Raw genomic sequence first — 20,618 nt, forward strand, 5'->3', positions numbered from 1 at the left:
ACTTCACACTTCACTCAGCCAAAACTGTTCATCATGTTGGAGGAGGAGAAGAAGAGCAGCACTGTAGCAGCTCAGTATGTATCTGCCTGCAACAATCTGAGAGACACGGACTGATCCACCCAAACACAAGAACAGCCCTGATGGACCTTTGATTTGTACATCTGTTTTTATTCTATTTTTAATTTATGTTTCTTTTTTAAATTTTATATTTTCCTAAAATTCTTTATATATATATATATATATATATATATATATATATATATATATATATATATATATATATATATATATATATACAGTATATATATTAGGGCTGTCAAACGATTAAAATTTTTTATCGCGATTAATCTCAGAATTTCATATAGTTAATCGCGATTAATCGCATTAAAAGAAAACAAGGATTTTTAAGTGAAATGTTACAATTAAAATGGTGAACACATTTTATGCTAAATGTACTTATGTTAAAAACTGCTGTGAATATACCGTGTATTTATTTCTTTATTAAAAAAGTGCATTACTACGACGCTCGGTTACATTATGTTAACAAACCCCAAATGAAAAACGGTGGCAAGTCTCAACATGAACTACGGATGACTCGCAGGGCCAAATAGAATTTGCGTTTTTGTACTTTTTTGGTGATGTGAAATGTACCCCAAATTATAGAATGACCCATATATATATATATTATAAGCCATGGGTAAATAATTTATGTGTAAATATGAACAAAATAGCACTTAAATTTGGATAAAAAAAGACAGACAGTGCTGTAATGAAATAATGCTTAAATTTTCCTGCAGGTACAACATGCCAGTAAATATATTCCAGCAAACAAGCGCTACAATGGCTTCATCGACTGCTTCATGCGTATATATATATATATATATACATATATATATATATATATGTCTTTTCAATGCTTTGGCAACACTGTAACCACTACAACAGTCATGCTAATAAAGCTCCTTGAATTGAATTGGGTGTGTGTGCGTGCGCGTGCGCGTCTGTGTGTGAATGTGCGCGTGCATGCGATATGGACTCTCTCTCTCTCTCTCTGTTTTGGGAGGTTCTTGCACCACCGTATCCAGGTGATCGTGCTGGTGTGTGGTCTGGGAGTGAGATGATCCTCACTGTGATATCTGTAGCTGAAGATGAGTGGGTCGGGTGAGGGTCGATCAGTGGTGAAGGACTTTGCGGCGGTGTGTATCGCAGCAGTGGTATCTGAGACCGCTGTAGCTCCATTAGAGAGAGTCAAACTGCTGCTGCAGGTAAGTAGAGCTCTTCTAAAACTCACACCCTCATGCTAAACCATGTCTACAAATCACAGGACTATTTGCTTAGGGATTAATGACTTGGATCAACAGAGGAGAAGGAAGTCTATAGAGGGTAAAGCAGTGTTTATGGTTACGATGTGCACGTGACTGTAGAACTGGTCAGGTGACGTGCAGCGCATTCAAAAGTAAAGTCATCACAGCAGCACCTGTGTAAGTGGCGCATGATCATACATAATTAAGCGGCCCAAACCTTGTGTGGCTATAAAATAGGTTTACTGTATACTGGTTTCCAAAAAAAAGAGGACACTTGTAGAGGAAAATAGGCAGCACTAGGCAGACACATTAGTCCATGGTGGCGTGTAGGTTGGGGCTAACTGGTGGCACCATGGCAATGTGAACATTTACATTTTTGGCATTTAGCAGACGCTTTTATCCAAAGTACTGTGACAGTATATTGTCTAAGCAATTGAGCCTTGCTCAAGGGCCCAACAGTGGCAACCTGGCAACCAGTAACCTTTTGATTACTAGTCCAGTTCCTTAACTGCTAGGCCACAAATGCCCTATTGCCAACTGCCCTGCATGTATGTGGCTGGTTAAATGGATTGTGACCTGGACTAGTGTTCAGAATGTGGTAGTCTAAGCCCCATCACAGTCAAGATGCTACCTTTGGGCCCCTGAGCAAGGCCCCAAACCGTCAATTGATTTGATTGGGGTTGGTCACTTTGTCTATGTCGACACACGGCCAGCTGATATCCCCATTGAGATTAAGGCTGTGCCACCTCTGCGTCCTGAACTGAAGTAATAAATATGCATTAAGATGAGGATTAGTTTTGATATAGAGGTCACACTACATTTTACACAAGTTACACATTGACAGAATTTGTATTGTAAACTTTTTTTGTTAGAATCTGCTGATTGATAAGACCTGTGGTTTTAGATGTTGAACCAATCAGGTTATAGCCACCTATAGTTATTTGTGAGTATACGTAGTGCCTGTGACAGGGCAGATTAACAAAAATCCTTAAATTAGTAAACCAAAAAGATGTTTTAGTGTTGATGTATAGTAATTGTACTATAAATGTGCTGTCATTGTGGTATAAAAAGGCTTAGGACCGTTTGAAATGGTTAGGACAGAAAGATTTAGGCAGAAAATGACTGTAGATGTTTAACTGAATATAGTAAATGCATAACTTTAACTGAGCACTGTACACATATAGCTTTATGAAATTCAAGACAGAAATAAAAATAAGGTTTTGACTTTACACCTGTAAAAGGTGTGTGTATGTAGTAGTAGTAGTAGTAGTAGTAGTAGTAGTAGTAGTAGTAGTAGTTGTAATGGTTGTAGTAGGGTTTTAGTGTCTGAGGCACTAGTTTAATAATCCATGCACAGAAATTGGAAACCAGGCTAAAGTATTAATGACAACAGTAAATGCTTATCTTCATGTAAACACCTTAACTCAGCAGATTGTGCAGTCATGACCTTGCACAGAAAGTCTCCTTTCTTTTGATTTTGGAAAGAAATTGGCTTGTAATAATAATATTGTATATTATATATATACACATTTATATATGATGTTATTAGGTCATTTCCAGATTTACTGGTATTTAGGTGTTTTCTATGCTTGAACACAGGGGTAGGGATATGTTTGCATGTACACAACCTTTCTTAGAAAAGCTTAAAAAGCTTTTTTTTAAATAAAATTTTACTCATCTTTTTTCATCAATATTTTTGGAGATCAGAGTCTAACCTGTTGTGCATCCATCATACAAGATATCACTGGTAGATTATAACAAACATCATGCTTGCTAAATTGTCCACAGCTCATACTAGCCAGTACACTGATCAGGTTACTGTGCGTCATGAATAGGGCAGAGGAACAAAGCTGACGTACTAGTTACCATGGCAGCCAGGGATGGGCACTATAGACATTGATACACCTCAACAGGTGCAGACAGTGAAAGAATGATTGAATGCTTATAACTAGTTTTCTTACTGCTGTTAGAATGTTAATTATTTAACTAAATTTATGTAAAGGCCCAATTGTATCTTGTCATTTAAGCCATGGGTAAATAATTTATAATGTGTAAATATGAACAAAATAGCACTTAAATTTGGATAAATAAAGACAGGCAGTGCTGTAATGAAATAATGCTTAAACTTTCCTGCAGGTACAACATGCCAGTAAATATATTCCAGCAAACAAGCACTACAATGGCTTCATCGACTGCTTCATGCGTATCCCGAAAGAGCAGGGTGTCCTCTCATACTGGAGAGGCAATCTGGCCAACGTGATTCGATACCTTCCCACCCAGGCCCTCAACTTCACCTTTAAAGACAGATACAAGATGCTTTTTCTGAATGGCGTGGACCAGCACACACAATTCTGGCGCTACTTTGCAGGGAACCTGGCATCACGGGGTGCAGCTGGTGCCACCTCGCTTTGCTTTGTCTACCCGCTTGACTTTGCTCGTACCCGTCTGGCAGCCGATATTGGCAAGGCAAGAGCGGAGAGAGAGTTCACGGGTCTGTATGACTGTTTTAGAAAAATACTAAAGGCTGACGGGCCCAGAGGTGTTTACAGAGGTTTCAGTGCGTCGATACAGGGCATCATCATCTACAGAGCTGCCTACTTTGGACTCTACGATACAGTTAAAAGTGAGTTAAATAAAAGATTGGAGAAGTTACAGCTAGCTTTAGATGTGTGGTACTAAATGCCCTGTTTTGTTGCAGGTAGGTTACCAGATCCAGAGAATATCCAGTTTGTAGTAAGCTGGATGATCGCGCAGAGCGTGACCACATTTGCTGGATTCATTGCATACCCATTTGATACAGTACGCCGCCGTATGATGATGCAGTCTGGACTTAACAGTGGTAAGTCAATACAATATATATCCGATACCGATACTGCAATTTGAGTATCTGCCGGTACCGATATCAATCCGATACTGTCATTTCTCCTCTCAAACAACTAAGCAGTAATAATACATGTCTCAATGCACCATGGTTAAAGTAGCTATCTAAATAACAATGCTCAGCCTGTGAAACAAATATTCTAAAGGAATAAATACAAAACCTACAACATCACACTTATACAAAACTGCTGTTTTTATTTTAACTTTTACACACAGAACATTTAGCAGCATTTTTGTCTTGTTTAACAAAAGTGTCTACAATTGGATGATGTGGATGTCAATCAAACGCGATGGACCAATTAGAACCTGGACAGACCATGGCTTTTAGACTTGTTCCTTTAACGGTCTGGATGGTCCTTTCGTCTTTGGTCCGGAGCACATGGTGTTTATGGCGCACCTATCCCAACTTTTTTCAAAATGTTTTGCAGACCTGAAATGCAGGAATGGATGTATAGTAACAAATTAAATGACGTTGACCACACAGAACATAAAATATCCTGGGTTTGTACTGTGAGCAATGAAATAAAAGTCAAAGTACATGTCAGAAACACTGACACATTTTTCTTTTATTTGCATTGTCCATACTGTCCCAAACTTTATGATTTGGTGTTGTAAAATCATGTATGCTTTTGCTAATCAACTATATTTTAAATAAACCTTTTTAATCAATGGCTTTTGTGTTTTTGGAATCGCAGCGGATGTCCTGTATTCAAGTACGATGGAATGCTGGAGGAGGATTGCTCGTGATGAAGGAATGAGTGCCTTTTTCAAAGGAACTTGGTCTAACGTCCTCAGAGGAATAGGGGGTGCACTAGTCCTGGTCTTGTATGATGAAATGAGGAAGATCCTGTGAAGGCAATCCTACTACTGATGTTATGGGAAACAAGACTTAACAATAGAGACCAAAAACACTAAAATGCAGACAAAAATACAGATGTTGACCTGAGTAATGTCTACACTCGGAACTGTAATGTACAAGCTGACCTCTCAGTTTTATTTAGATTGTTGAATACTTGATACAAGAAAAATACTTGATACAAGAAAACTACTTGAAAAGTTTATGAAATATGCTTAACTTTTAACTATTATGCTTAGTTATAGTAGATACACATTTAAGAATAAAATCTTTATATATACCTGAATAGGACAGCCCAAATTCTGAGACCACTAGTACAATTTTGTTTCAATTTTGCACTTTAATAGAATGTTTTACATGAAAACTCATATAATCAGTATAACAATTTAAATGCAATATTAAATCTTTGAAAAAATTAGCATGAATTTCAGAAATTCTTAGTATTTGGTATGTCCATATTAATAATGGGTGAAAATGCCTCTGCATACTTAATACACAAGGTTCTTCAATGGAAATTAAATCTGAACTTTTGTACAAAGGAATCAACATGGTCAGTGCCAAATTCTAAGAAAATCAGTTTTTTTTTCCATAAAGATTTAACTTTTTAACATTTTTATGGATTCACTTGAATAAAAATGCAAAAGCATTTTATAAGTGGTCTTAGACTTTTGGCACCCACAATGTGTCATAGCAGTCTAGAAATTTGAATGACTTTGGAATTGTTCTTTGTTTGTGACAGAATAGTTGGAACACATATTGTGTGCAGTGATATAACTTGTAACTTCTAAGTGTACCTAATCTTAATATTGTCAATGTTGTGAACATTTATTGCTGTTTGTAATAATGACAGGCATGGTCTTCCTAGGAAATATGAACAAAATAGGCTGTAAAAACATCTATCTTTTTTGCTTATCCTTTTAATTGTTCATTCAAATACAAACACAAATCTCTTTTTATTAGAAGTGCAATTATTGTAAGAAAAAAATCTTATAATAAAAAAATTATATATATACATTTAATATAAAATACATAGTATAAAATATATTTCTCTAATCTATCTTCCACACTTGTTGGCATTCCTAGACATGTTTGAGGTGTTTAAAGACAATCTAAGGTATATTCGTATATAAGTTTTATGTTTTGTAGTTTCTGTTTTACTGTGGTAAAAATATGAGGTGACTCCACCCGATCAACTGGCACAGCCTGCACTCAGCATGTACAAATGTGGGGCCCTTTTTCTTTAACTCTTTGCTGGATGTTGGCCAGTCAAAGAAAGACATATCATTTCCACACCCTGTGAAGCTGTTAGTGACTTAACATAGGTCACACTAACACCATTTTGCGTATACAATTGGAAAGATTACTAAAAGTGGAAAGTCAAAATTAAAAAGGACAAAATAATGAATGTGCCTTTAAGTGAACAAAGACAAGCTGTGTTTTTAAAATATCTGGTGCAATTTAAATGATGTTAAAAAACTTTGTGTGACTAAAAGAGACCAGAATATTTTTTATTAAAAATATCTGGTCTGTTTTGGTGGCTTAATTGCTGTATTAGGCTCATGTTATCTATATTATATTTATATTATTTTATATCAGACTAATATTATTTTCATTTTTTCTAACTGTTTCTTTATTTCTTTACCATTTAAGGTATCTTTAAAAATACATTGTGATTTATTTGAAACAACTGTGATTATTTAAAAATAAAAAATAAAAACACCTGTTACTTCTTTCTCTCTTTATTGAGTTGCTTCAAGTGACACCAACTTTTTTCAAGTGACACTTGCTTTTTAAGTGACACCAACACTACCTGCAGACCACCTCAAAAACTACATGCTCATTACTCATTTATTCGGTTTAATAACCGCTGTATCCGGTCAGGGTCGCGGTGGGCTATATGCCATCTTCAAACACTGGCGCAAGGCAGGAACACACCCTAAGTGTGATTCATGTAGCCATCAGATGGGCAAATCTGAATATCTGCTGATTGTTTTAAATTTAAAAAATATCAGTATTTTAAGTCCCTTCTTAAATTTCTACCACCTGCAACGGAAAAGGAGTCGAAACATTTAATATTTTTAAATCGACTCTGAAGCATAGAATCAACTTCTAAGAAAACACCCTTAAATTTGCCGTTACTGACGCCTGGTGGAATGTCGGTGAAAAACAACATATTTACACTTTGCTATATTCACACTTACACAACAGTTAGTTCCGACCTTACAATCTGATTGGTTGAGCGCTGCTCCGTGCTGCTCTTACAGACAGAGGAGATACTTCCATACTCAATAGTACGCGAAATGAGGACGCGAGAGCGGTTAGTATGTCCGAATACATAGTATACACAAAGAGGTATGCGAGAAGTACCCGGATGACCTACTTATTGGGCAGCCATGTTTGAGTATGCAAGCGGTCCGCTAATGTATCCCATAATGCAACTGGAGCTGCGTAGGCGTTCGAAGCGTAATAAGAAACAAGAAAGACAGCGGTCCTCTGTTTACAAGTGTAAGTAAGATAAATAAAATAAAACATTTTAAAGACGAATTAATAACAAAAACACGATAAATATCCAAAAGTTTGGCGAGTGGGGTTTGTAATGAGTCTGTAACCATGGTGATATTACGTCATCACGTCCCACGTCATCACTTGATGTTGGAAAGATGGCGGATGTAGTGCGTAGCAGTGTTGTGTGCATACTGCATACTTCTGTACTGGAAGTATGTACTTTTTTACCGGCAGAGTAGTGCATACTTCCTCCAATCTAGTACATACTCTCTAAGTATGCGATTCCGGACGCAGCTAGAGAGTAGACTTTGATGAATCCGTGTGCGCAGCAGTCAGTGCGTGCGGGAGAGAAAAAAAGCTTGAGTATCGATCTTTTTACACGAGTATTGCTCAATATCAATACCAGCGTTGGTATCGATATTATCGATATTTGGATCGATCCGCCCACCTCTAGTTGAGAAGCGTTCTAACCGTGCTGATATTTGTGATAACAGCACGGCCTTTTCACACCACAACTGTATTACTCCGCTGACGCGTTGCCAGTAACAACAAGCTTCATGCACACAAACGCTCACGCAGGGACACAGACCGTATTCCAGATCGCGTTTTAAATCCGTTATCTGATACACAATCTAGTGCACTATATAGGGAACTTTAATGTGTTTGTAACGCGAACAGTTAGCTTAATAGCCCAGTTAGCAGCTCCTAAGAGTTCTGTTATCACCCATATCTTTTGGTGTGAGTGAGAGGTTTTTTATTTCTTTTTTACCCTTCGGAGGTTCTTGACTTTTTCTTCTTGTTGTTCTTACCTCCCTGAAATGAGTTTTTGCAACTTGGGATGTCTGCTTTGTAGTGTTAAACTTTATATTCGTTGTGGAACTACTTTTTGGCGGAAGGTATTGTCAATATTAAAGCATATATTCAGGGATTCTTTGATTTATTTTCTTTCTTTATTTTGTAAAAACTGTTGTATAAAAGCAATAGAACACTTGAGGTCGTGTGTTATATTGCTTAATTAGCCTTAAATTATAAAATATGAGGTTGATATTTTATTGACAATACAGTTTGGATTTTTAAGATGTATTAAAATAACGGTTTAGAGTAAGTTAACAGCGATTAGCAGATTAGCTAGCTAGGATTAGAGAAGAACATGCAGGTTTGATATTTTATTTAAGCTTTATTTAACCAGGCAAGTCATTAAGAACTGCGTCTTATTTACAATGGCGGCCTGGCAAAAGGCAAAGCCTCTTGAGGAACAATCATACAAACAAATTTACATAATCACAATACAATACACAACACATAGTCGAATCACCCAGCAACAGTATAAAAGAAGAATCAATTTGTCATACAGCTGCATGTATCTCTTAAGACATCTGTAATTTGTTTTTTAAAAGATGTCTTAGAAATAAATGTATCCAGCCTTAGAGTTTCTTGCAGTTTGTTCCAGTCTATGGCTGCAGCCACTTGAAATGATGACTTACCAAAAATGGTGTTCGTTTTAGGAACCTTCAGTGAAATACGATGAGCAGCACGAGTATAATAAACTGAAGACGAGGTTTGCAATAAATGACACAAATAGGGAGGAGACAAACCAAGCAGGGTTTTGTATATGAGCATAAACCAATTAATAGCACGACGAGTGTGTCAAGATGGCCAGTTCACAGTAGAATAAAGGGTACAGTGATGTGTTTTATATGGAGCATTTATCGCAAACCGAATGGCAGAGTGATAAAGTACGTCAAGTTTCAGAAGATCACTTTTTCGAGCTGACCTGTATATAACATCACCAAAATCTAACAAGGGAAGGATGGTCATTTGTACAAGTTTCAGTTTAGCAGACCGGCTAAGAGAGGCCCGCATTGATATGATGAGTATCATACTCTAATAATTGCATGTAAAATACTAATAAGAAAGATGTGTAAATCATTATGTATATTTAAATGCGTAAAATTCATTCAGACAATTGTTGAGACTAGAGGTGAAAAAACATCTAAAGTGCAGGGTACTCTTGTGATTTTTGCAGACGAATTGACTCTTTAAAATGAATCTTTTAACTGAACACTGGGAGTCGACTCACATATTTGATTTGGTTACTAGGGTAAATAAAGCATGAATTCGTTTTGATTCACAGTTTCATCCACACACTTATTTACGTAACTACTTATACTTAGGGGCAATTTAGAGCAGCCAGACTACCTTCTGCATGTTTTGGAAAGTGAAAGGAAATCGGATTACCCATGGCAAATCCTCACAGGCACTAAAAGGATATGTGAAACTCCTCAGACAAACCTGACCAGAGACAGATCTTAAAGTTGGATGATACTGTAGCATATGTCAAAATAAATGAAGGTTTAATACAGGCTACCTAATGTTATTTTTATAATAGTGTTTTTAATCAGACAACCAGTTCACCTGCAGTCTTCTGACAAATTCGTCTTTCTCCCAACACTATTCCCCTGTAAGGAGGATGTAAATAATTAATATAAGCTATAATATAATGATCATTAATAAAATTGCCAAGGTTTGTTCTGGGAGATTCTTAGGAAACAGCCATGTTTGGCTGTTAAAACAGCAAATAATGTTGTATAATACAAGAGCGTTAGAGAGCCATTAGATTAGATTAGATAGATAACTTTTTATATATACTTATTATTATAATATACTTTTTAAATAACTATTTGTCATACATACATATACAGGTGTACAGTACAATGAAATTCTTTCTTCGCATATCCCAGCTTGTTTGGAAGCTGGGGTCAGAGCGCAGGGTCAGCCATCATACGGCGCCCCTGGAGCAGACAGGGTTAAGGGCCTTGCTCAAGGACCCAACAGTGGCTGCATAGCAGAGCCTGGATTTGAACCGCCAATCCTCTGGTTGATAGCCCAAAGCTCTACCCACTAGGCTACCCTAGTCTGTTATACACCCTATTATACATCCTATATACCTCAAATATATTTTACAGATGTAATTATGTCTGTGTGAAGCAGTGCAAGACCCTAAATCCCATAAAACAATACAAAGTTGCATGGTTTTCAATGTGGTATTGAGTCTTTAGAAACAACAACAAAAAACAGTACAGTACCTTAAAAGTAATTACAAAGATTCCAGTCATTCCGATCATTTTGACCCTGCGCTCTGACCCCAGCTTCCAAAACAAGCTGGGATATGCAAAGAGATAATTTTGTTGTACTGTTTACCTGTATATGTATAACAATGGCATTGTGTGTGTGTGTATATATATATATATATATATATATATATATACACACACACACACACACCGATCAACCATAACATCAAAACCACTTCATGGTTTCTACACTCACTGTCCATTTTATCAGCTCCACTTACCATATAGAAGCACTTTGTAGTTCTACAGTTACTGACTGTAGTCCATCTGTTTCTCTGCATACTTTTTAGCCCCCTTTCACCCTGTTCTTCAATGGTCAGGACCACCACAGAGCAGGAATTATTTAGGTGGTGGAGCACTGCAGTGACAATGACATGGTGGTGGTGTGTTAGTGTGCGTTGTGCTGGTATGAGTGGATAAGACACAGCAGCACTGATGGGGTTTTTAAACACCTCACCGTCACTGCTGGACTGAAAATAGTCCACCAACCAGAACAGCATGAAAGGGGGCTAACAAAGCATGCAGAGAAACAGATGGACTACAGTCAGTAATAGTAGAACTACAAAGTGCTTCTATATGGTAAGTATATGTATAATTTAAAAGACATTTCTGAATCAAATCTGTCTATAATAAACAACATAAATGTAACAGAGATGAGATGTTATATCCTGCAGGTGCGGCCGGTGGCGCTGTGTCGCTGTGCGGTGTTAATGAGGCGGGTCGGTGCGGTGCGCTCCCAACGCTCAGCACTACGTACAGACGTAAACACGTGTCGGTGCCCCGGTTACGGGTTTCTTTTAGCATTATTCTCCTCATCCATCCGTCCATACCCTTTTATCTCCGCTTCTCTTTATTCTCTGCCTGTAGCAGCAGTAACGGCAGTAGTGATGGCGGACTCTGAACCTGTAGCAGCAGCAGAAGCAGCATCCTCTCCGTGCCCGACACCGGGCCTTTCTCCGGCAATGAGCCCAGGCTCGGAGCCTCCCTCCGCGGCTCTGTCTCCGTCTGCGGGCGGCGCACAGCGGCTCCTCTTTTCGCATGACCTGGTCTCTGGTCGGCACCGGGGTTCGCTGCGCTTCGGCCTCGTGCGGATGATCCACGGCGAGGAAGATTTTGAGGACGAGGATGAGGATGATGATCTCGGCGGAGGTAGAGACAGCGGCGGCGGCGGTGGTGGTGATGGCGGAGGAGGAGGAGGCGGCGGAGGGCGCGTCCCAGGCAGCTTGGACACCGAAAACGGTGCACCTGATTCCCGGACGTGGCCTCTCGGTAGGGGATTCGTGCGTGTCCAGTGGTATCCCGAGGGGACCAAGCAGGATGTTCGGGAAACGAAGGTGATTACATTAAATAAGCCGCGATTATTTCAGGAAGCGTTTGTTTCATTGTTTGCATCATCGATGCTTCGTTGTTGGTTGATGTGTTTGTATCAAGGCCAGTTTAAATGGCTTTGTCGCATTATTTTTGATATGAACATTTATATATGTATATATATATATTTATATATTTAATTCTGTGCTATATTTATAGCCTTCTGAGGATGAATAAATAATTCGATTAATTCGAAGGCAGCATCCATTCGCAGTTTATTCGACCCGCCCGAGGATGACGTTTTCTTACCTTAACCCACGTCTCAATTGGATTTAAGGGTGTCATTAAACATCTTGGCTTCTCTTTGGGTCCCAACGTGAATTTCTTTTTTTTTTTAAATTTTTTTATTGTGAACCATTTTAAACTGATTTAGGTACATTTTATGAACAATTCGAGTAGACTAAATTTCCAATTTGCAATTTATTCACCCACCCTAAAGCTGATGTTTCCAACCTTTACTGCCTGACTTAAATAATTTAGGATTGTCGTTATATAACAGCTTACCTGCTTTTTTTTTTTTTTTAAACAAACAGTTTATCTTGGTTATAACCATAGCTAGCTAACGATTGTTTATTGATTCAATTAATTCCAGACCACCTATCAGTTTGTAATTTTTCGACCCGCCCTAAACAGTTCTTTTTCACCCTACAATTTGACTCAAACTATTTAAACATTCGGATTGTTTGCCTAAATTAACAATTTGCTTGATTTTGTAATTATTCATAACATTTGATTATTTTGAGATTTATTTATTCGACACGCCCTAAGATGTCTCCTAAGATGTTTCCTTCCTTGCTGCATAATGATAAGCATTTAAGCAGCCATAGAAATGGTCAGTCTGTTTCTTTTTCTTTGCTTATTACATTATTTACTTCACAAATCATTTATTAAATTAATTATTCCACTAGTTTACAAATTATTCAGCCAACCTACGATGACTCAAAGCATTCAGTAGCACCCTTGCTGTTGAATACAATTTACTTACTGCATTTAAAATTTATGTTTGTTTTTGCTCTTACCATGTAAGTTTAGGTAGCCAACAATTTATCAAGTTTAATTCATTAGTAGTTCATTTATCACAGCCCATGGCTGACATTTTTTATCTTACTGTCTTAAGTCATTACTTACTTAAGTCATTCAATCATATAATCGAACCTCACATCAATGGACCACCTTTGCCCCTTTTTGCTTTCTAAATGAAGCCTTGAAGATTTCATTCTTGCATATGTTAATTTAATTGATTTGCCATTTACTCAGCATACCCACCCTAACCTTGTCTTACAGTGTACATAGACAGTACTTCACTTGTAATTGCTTTCCATATGTATATACTATATATATATATATATATATATATATATATATATATATATATATATATATATATATATATATATATATATATATATATGGTGCATAATTTTTCCATCAGTGACCAATGTGCAATTCAACCAACCCTACTGCCTAAGCATTCTGCCCCATCATATGTAATTTGCTCATTAATATGGAGAAGCATATGGTAGCATTTGGCATTGGTGATTATAAGATTAACCACAACATGTTTTCCCTTTGCAAACATAGTACCATGATTTTATTTGTGAGTAGTTAAGATTATTGTGGAGTAAAGGAATCTAGTGCCTTTTTCTGTATTGTGACTTGCAGTAGTAATGTAAACATGCTTTTAGATGCTGTTTTCTCTGTGATATTGTACTCTTGCTTTAAGGTGCTAGGCTGGCACAGTGGCAAAATACACTAGCCCACTACTGCTAAGATCCAGAGTTAAGCAACCTTCTGATTAGTAGTCCAGTACCTCAACCACTGAGCTACCAAAAGAATTAGTCACCTAAAATATGCATTTATTCTTGCTAATGCAGTTAAATGCTTTAGGCAGCGGGTCTTTAAATCTTAACTTAGTATTTACTTTTATACTCAACAAGTCTAAATTAAAGCAAACAAAACCTGGTGGCTTGTTTTAGTAGACCTATTACTATAGAAAATTGGCATTTGCTGATTTCATTGTTAGTGTTGTTAAAGCTAAGCTGTTTTGGTTATAAAATCATAATTTCTGTTTTTGGCCATGTATGGCAATGTTACTTTTAAATAATGAATTAATTCAATGATGATGATTATTTCAAGATTCACAGTCAAACTGCTTTTTATTTGACCTGCCCAAAGCAGACATTTCCATTGCAGGCTAATCCTGGTTACTTAGCTAATAATAATTGATTAATGTAGAACTGATCTGAGCTCTCTTTAGATGACCATTTACACCCTTCCACCTGACTCCAATGCAAAATAATATGAAAATGCCAAATTTAAATCTTTTTGCAATATTCTTTGTTTTCACGCTGCTTAATTGAAAGCATTTAAAAATAAAATTTTTATATTTTATATTTTAACCAATGCAAATCTAAGTTATAAATCTAATCAATGTGCCTCTCTGAGGTGACAATTCTTACCTTGCTGACTCGTGCTTGCTGACCTTTACTATTTTGTATGCCTCGTGATTACATTTAATTAAGCCAGTCATCAAATAATTGGCAGTTCATTTGACACCCTTAGTTAACGTTTACAACCTTACTGCCTTACTGACTGTAAACTTATATATTGCAATACACTGTTGCTACCCAATAATGCATTTGATGCTCAGCTATGTAGTTAATAAAACATACTGGATTCAGCAAGTGACTAAATGAATGGTGTGAATTGATGACCCTCGTAAAAGCAAATGCGTTCTTGTTTGTTTGGTTCTGGTTTGTTATATTGTGTTTAATAATTCTAAAGAATTGGCTGTAGGCAGAGAACCCCCTTTAGGCCTATTGTTAGAGGAAATGCTCATGATGTCAGCGGGTTACAGCCCATCCCCACTGAGAGACCTGGTATTGATGTCTTTCTCTATGCCATTCTACCCCCAGTTCAGTCTGAAATGATCTAGAGAGTGTAGAATAGTATGTTTAGACAATGTGCATTAACATGTGCATGTGTCCAGTTTTTTTTTTTGTATGCAGTGCACAAAACAATGATTATTCCAGACCAGGCTTAACCAGAAATCACCAGGTTGCAAAGCCCATCAGAGCTCATTATGACCCATATTGCTTGGTGTTAAAACTAAGGCAGTGGTATGGTAGTAGAGCAGGTTATAGGACAACCATCCTATAGTACCAAATTCTTGGTACAGATTGAATGCCACAGCCTAGTTTTTATTTGTATTTTTCTAAACACATTTGCGAGTACTGCTAAGATAATGCAGTGTCTGTAATGGTTTTAATTTCTATGTCCCAGAGAACATGTCTGTTATTTTAAAAATGTCAGGCAAAGTCACTCTCTAACTAGAAGTGCCTTAAACAGCATCCAGCCACTGAGTGCTGCTTGGTGAGGAAAGATGTATAAATGAATGTGGGTGGTATTCCAGTGTCACCCAGATCAGAGATATGCCTGGCATGACTGTGTTGGAAGCAGATACAGATGTCCAATCTACTTTACATATAAGGCTAATGATGTAAAATGTGCAGAATGTAGCTAGACATTGTCTTGCTGAAACAAGCCTGGGTGTCCCTGAAAAAGACATGTTCTAGATGGAATATGCTACTTTTAAATATGTATGTCCCCTTTAGCTTTAATGGTGTGTGTATATACTGTATATACAGTGTATCACAAAAGTGAGTACACCCCTCACATTTCTGCAGATATTTAAGTATATCTTTTCATGGGACAACACTGACAAAATGACACTTTGACACAACGAAAAGTAGTCTGTGTGCAGCTTATATAACAGTGTAAATTTATTCTTCCCTCAAAATAACTCAATATACAGCCATTAATGTCGAAACCACCGGCAACAAAAGTGAGTACACCCCTAAGAGACTAAACCCCTAAATGTCCAAATTGAGCACTGCTTGTCATTTTCCCTCCAAAATGTCATGTGACTCGTTAGTGTTACTAGGTCTCAGGTGTGCATAGGGAGCAGGTGTGTTCAATTTAGTAGTACAGCTCTCACACTCTCTCATACTGGTCACTGAAAGTTCCAACATGGCACCTCATGGCAAAGAACTCTCTGAGGATCTTAAAAGACGAATTGTTGCGCTACATGAAGATGGCCAAGGCTACAAGAAGATTGCCAACACCCTGAAACTGAGCTGCAGCACAGTGGCCAAGATCATCCAGCGTTTTAAAAGAGCAGGGTCCACTCAGAACAGACCTCGCGTTGGTCGTCCAAAGAAGCTGAGTGCACGTGCTCAGCGTCACATCCAACTGCTGTCTTTGAAAGATAGGCGCAGGAGTGCTGTCAGCATTGCTGCAGAGATTGAAAAGGTGGGGGGTCAGCCTGTCAGTGCTCAGACCATACGCTGCACACTACATCAAATTAGTCTTCATGGCTGTCACCCCAGAAGGAAGCCTCTTCTGAAGTCTCTACACAAGAAAGCCCGCAAACAGTTTGCTGAAGACATGTCAACAAAGGGCATGGATTACTGGAACCATGTCCTATGGTCTGATGAGACCAAGATTAATTTGTTTGGTTCAGATGGTCTCAAGCATGTGTGGCGGCAATCAGGTGAGGAGTACAAAGATAAGTGTGTCATGCCTACAGTCAAGCATGGTGGTGGGAATGCCATGGTCTGGGGCTGCATGAGTGCAGCAGGTGTTGGGGAGTTACATTTCATTGAGGGACACATGAACTCCAATATGTACTGTGAAATACTGAAGCAGAGCATGATCCCCTCCCTCCGGAAACTGGGTCGCAGGGCAGTGTTCCAGCATGATAATGACCCCAAACACACCTCTAAGACGACCACTGCTTTATTGAAGAGGCTGAGGGTAAAGGTGATGGACTGGCCAAGCATGTCTCCAGACCTAAACCCAATAGAACATCTTTGGGGCATCCTCAAGCGGAAGGTGGAGGAGCGCAAAGTCTCGAATATCCGCCAGCTCCGTGGTGTCGTCATGGAGGAGTGGAAAAGCATTCCAGTGGCAACCTGTGAAGCTCTGGTAAACTCCATGCCCAGGAGAGTTAAGGCAGTTTTGGGAAATAATGGTGGCCACACAAAATATTGACACTTCAGGAACTTTCACTAAGGGGTGTACTCACTTTTGTTGCCGGTGGTTTAGACATTAATGGCTGTATATTGAGTTATTTTGAGGGAAGAATAAATTTACACTGTTATATAAGCTGCACACAGACTACTTTTCGTTATATACAGTGTATCACAAAAGTGAGTACACCCCTCACATTTCTGCAGATATTTAAGTATATCTTTTCATGGGACAACACTGACAAAATGACACTTTGACACAATGAAAAGTAGTCTGTGTGCAGCTTATATAACAGTGTAAATTTATTCTTCCCTCAAAATAACTCAATATACAGCCATTAATGTCTAAACCACCGGCAACAAAAGTGAGTACACCCCTTAGTGAAAGTTCCTGAAGTGTCAATATTTTGTGTGGCCACCATTATTTCCCAGAACTGCCTTAACTCTCCTGGGCATGGAGTTTACCAGAGCTTCACAGGTTGCCACTGGAATGCTTTTCCACTCCTCCATGACGACATCACGGAGCTGGCGGATATTCGAGACTTTGCGCTCCTCCACCTTCCGCTTGAGGATGCCCCAAAGATGTTCTATTGGGTTTAGGTCTGGAGACATGCTTGGCCAGTCCATCACCTTTACCCTCAGCCTCTTCAATAAAGCAGTGGTCGTCTTAGAGGTGTGTTTGGGGTCATTATCATGCTGGAACACTGCCCTGCGACCCAGTTTCCGGAGGTAGGGGATCATGCTCTGCTTCAGTATTTCACAGTACATATTGGAGTTCATGTGTCCCTCAATGAAATGTAACTCCCCAACACCTGCTGCACTCATGCAGCCCCAGACCATGGCATTCCCACCACCATGCTTGACTGTAGGCATGACACACTTACCTTTGTACTCCTCACCTGATTGCCGCCACACATGCTTGAGACCATCTGAACCAAACAAATTAATCTTGGTCTCATCAGACCATAGGACATGGTTCCAGTAATCCATGTCCTTTGTTGACATGTCTTCAGCAAACTGTTTGTGGGCTTTCTTGTGTAGAGACTTCAGAAGAGGCTTCCTTCTGGGGTGACAGCCATGCAGACCAATTTGATGTAGTGTGCGGCGTATGGTCTGAGCACTGACAGGCTGACCCCCCACCTTTTCAATCTCTGCACCAATGCTGACAGCACTCCTGTGCCTATCTTTCAAAGACAGCAGTTGGATGTGATGCTGAGCACGTGCACTCAGCTTCTTTGGACGACCAACGCGAGGTCTGTTCTGAGTGGACCCTGCTCTTTTAAAACGCTGGATGATCTTGGCCACTGTGCTGCAGCTCAGTTTCAGGGTGTTGGCAATCTTCTTGTAGCCTTGGCCATCTTCATGTAGCGCAACAATTCGTCTTTTAAGATCCTCAGAGAGTTCTTTGCCATGAGGTGCCATATTGGAACTTTCAGTTACCAGTATGAGAGAGTGTGAGAGCTGTACTACAAAATTGAACACACCTGCTCCCTATGCACACCTGAGACCTAGTAACACTAACAAATCACATGACATTTTGGAGGGAAAATGACAAGCAGTGCTCAATTTGGACATTTAGGGGTGTAGTCTCTTAGGGGTGTACTCACTTTTGTTGCCGGTGGTTTAGACATTAATGGCTGGATATTGAGTTATTTTGAGGGAAGAATAAATTTACACTGTTATATAAGCTGCACACAGACTACTTTTCATTGTGTCAAAGTGTCATTTTGTCAGTGTTGTCCCATGAAAAGATATACTTAAATATCTGCAGAAATGTGAGGGGTGTACTCACTTTTGTGATACACTGTATATATATATATATATATATATAATTTATCCACTCCTATACACTGGCTTTTGAATTTATTTCACTAAAAATCTGGATGGTCCCGTTCCTCTTTGGCCAGAAATCATAACGTCCATTATTTCCAAAAACTACAGGCAACCTACTGCTAACTGGTCTAGTACCTTAATCGCTAAGCTACCACTGCCCCAAAGAGGGTCCTGGGTTCGATCCCCAGGTGGGGCGGTCCGGGTCCTTTCTGTGTGGAGTTTGTATGTTCTCCCCGTGTCTGCGTGGGTTTACTCCGGGTACTCCGGTTTCCTCCCACAGTCCAAAGACAAAAATGCAAGTGAGGTGAATTGGAGACACTAAATTGTCCATGACTGTGTTCGATATAACCTTGTGTGAACTGATGAATCTTGTGTAATGAGTAACTACCGTTCCTGTCATGAATGTGACCAAAGTGTAAAACATGATGTTAAAATCCTAATAAACAAACACCACTGCCCCAAGTTTACCAATTGTGTATGTTTTTTAGTTGAGCTTGAGCCCAGATAAATCAGCATCATTTCCAGATGTTGTTCTAGATGGTTTCTGCTGTATGTGATGGAGCCTTAATTTGTATTTGCAAATACAGCAATCTGCTGTATTTGCAAAGTTTTTTCAAAAGTGTTTCCCATCCCATGGGTTTATATGAAGTTATATTTATAACAGAAGCTTGTCTGTTTTAATGCAGTGCCATCTTAGATAGTTGAAGGTCACTGCCATTGTTTAATTTTTTATTTTTGTCTTGTGTCGGTTGTTTATGCACAGGGATTTCTTAGAATGTTTAGAATTTTGACAGTGGATCAAAATATGGAAATGAAATAAGATTAGTTATTGTATACATTTGTAATTCTGATTAAAGATTAAGCATGACATTCATAAGTCAAGTAATTCAGCAGGTGAAAAGAAGCGTTCGGTGGCAGTGTACGTATCTGAGGGGGTGAGTGAATGGTCGAAGGTGGGGGTGGCAGCAGCAGGAGCCTGGTGGCAATTGAATATGATTAGATTAAGTGGAAAAGGTAAAATGAGTAAATAAAAATCAGCTCAGTAATTAAGGTACTAGGCTAGTAATCAGAAAGTCCCTGGTTCAAGCTCCACAGTAATCAGGTTACCATGGTTGGGCCCTTAAGCAAGATCCTTAACGTTTGATTGCCTGCCTTATATAAGTTGCAATTTGGATAAAAGCATCTGTCAGTAGTGTTGTTCTTTACATCAGCGTAGTCTTACCAGTACTCTTACTGTCAAATATTGTTGGCTAGTTTTTAAGGCTCTGACAAAACATCATGTTTGAAATTTGGCAATGCCCCATCTGTTGAGTTACGTGGTAGACAGCTCCTTTCTTATTGTTGTTGCTTTTTGCATCTCATTCTCAAAGTTAAATATAATCATACTCATCATAAATATTCATCACTTTTATTTATGGTCCTTTTAGAGTCTTGTATTTAGTCTTTGGTTTTCCATGTAGACGAAGATGTAAAGTCAGGATTTCAACACTGTAGACTGATAAGAAGTGGCTTTAGATTGGATGACTTTTTTGCTTCACCGGTTAATCATTAACATCAATAATGCAAAGTGGTGAATGGTTTTTGTACTTTACCAAATAAAAGCAGTTCTACCAGTTTTACTACATTTTGGAAAGGAAATTGCTGTTTTTACTCCAAAGTTGGCAAGCTGAATAGGACACTCTGACAACAAACAAACTTAAGAGTCATC

General features: G+C 38.5%; 2 protein-coding genes across 4 annotated transcripts in view; both read left to right on the top strand.

The window, feature by feature from the left end:
• Window positions 1–1,148: 1,148 nt before the first annotated feature.
• LOC134317310 (ADP/ATP translocase 3-like) lies at window positions 1,149–5,162 on the top strand. The gene is made up of 4 exons (XM_062998124.1): window positions 1,149–1,265; window positions 3,441–3,927; window positions 4,003–4,143; window positions 4,880–5,162. Exons 1-4 carry the CDS (start codon window positions 1,149–1,151, stop codon window positions 5,035–5,037), a joined length of 903 nt encoding a protein of 300 aa, XP_062854194.1. The 3' UTR covers window positions 5,038–5,162.
• A 2,316-nt stretch (window positions 5,163–7,478) lies between these two features.
• ube2o (ubiquitin-conjugating enzyme E2O) overlaps window positions 7,479–20,618 on the top strand; it is a 54,046-nt gene continuing 40,906 nt past the window's right edge. For all 3 annotated transcript variants that reach the window (XM_062997842.1, XM_062997843.1, XM_062997844.1), the window contains exons 1-2: window positions 7,479–7,545; window positions 11,550–12,013. In XM_062997842.1, the coding sequence (XP_062853912.1) occupies window positions 11,567–12,013 (447 nt within the window). In that variant the 5' untranslated portion in view covers window positions 7,479–7,545; window positions 11,550–11,566. The remainder of the gene's footprint in view (window positions 7,546–11,549; window positions 12,014–20,618) is intronic.

The sequence above is a fragment of the Trichomycterus rosablanca genome, chromosome 6 (assembly GCF_030014385.1).
Source record: "Trichomycterus rosablanca isolate fTriRos1 chromosome 6, fTriRos1.hap1, whole genome shotgun sequence".
NCBI classification, from domain to species: Eukaryota; Metazoa; Chordata; class Actinopteri; order Siluriformes; family Trichomycteridae; genus Trichomycterus; species Trichomycterus rosablanca.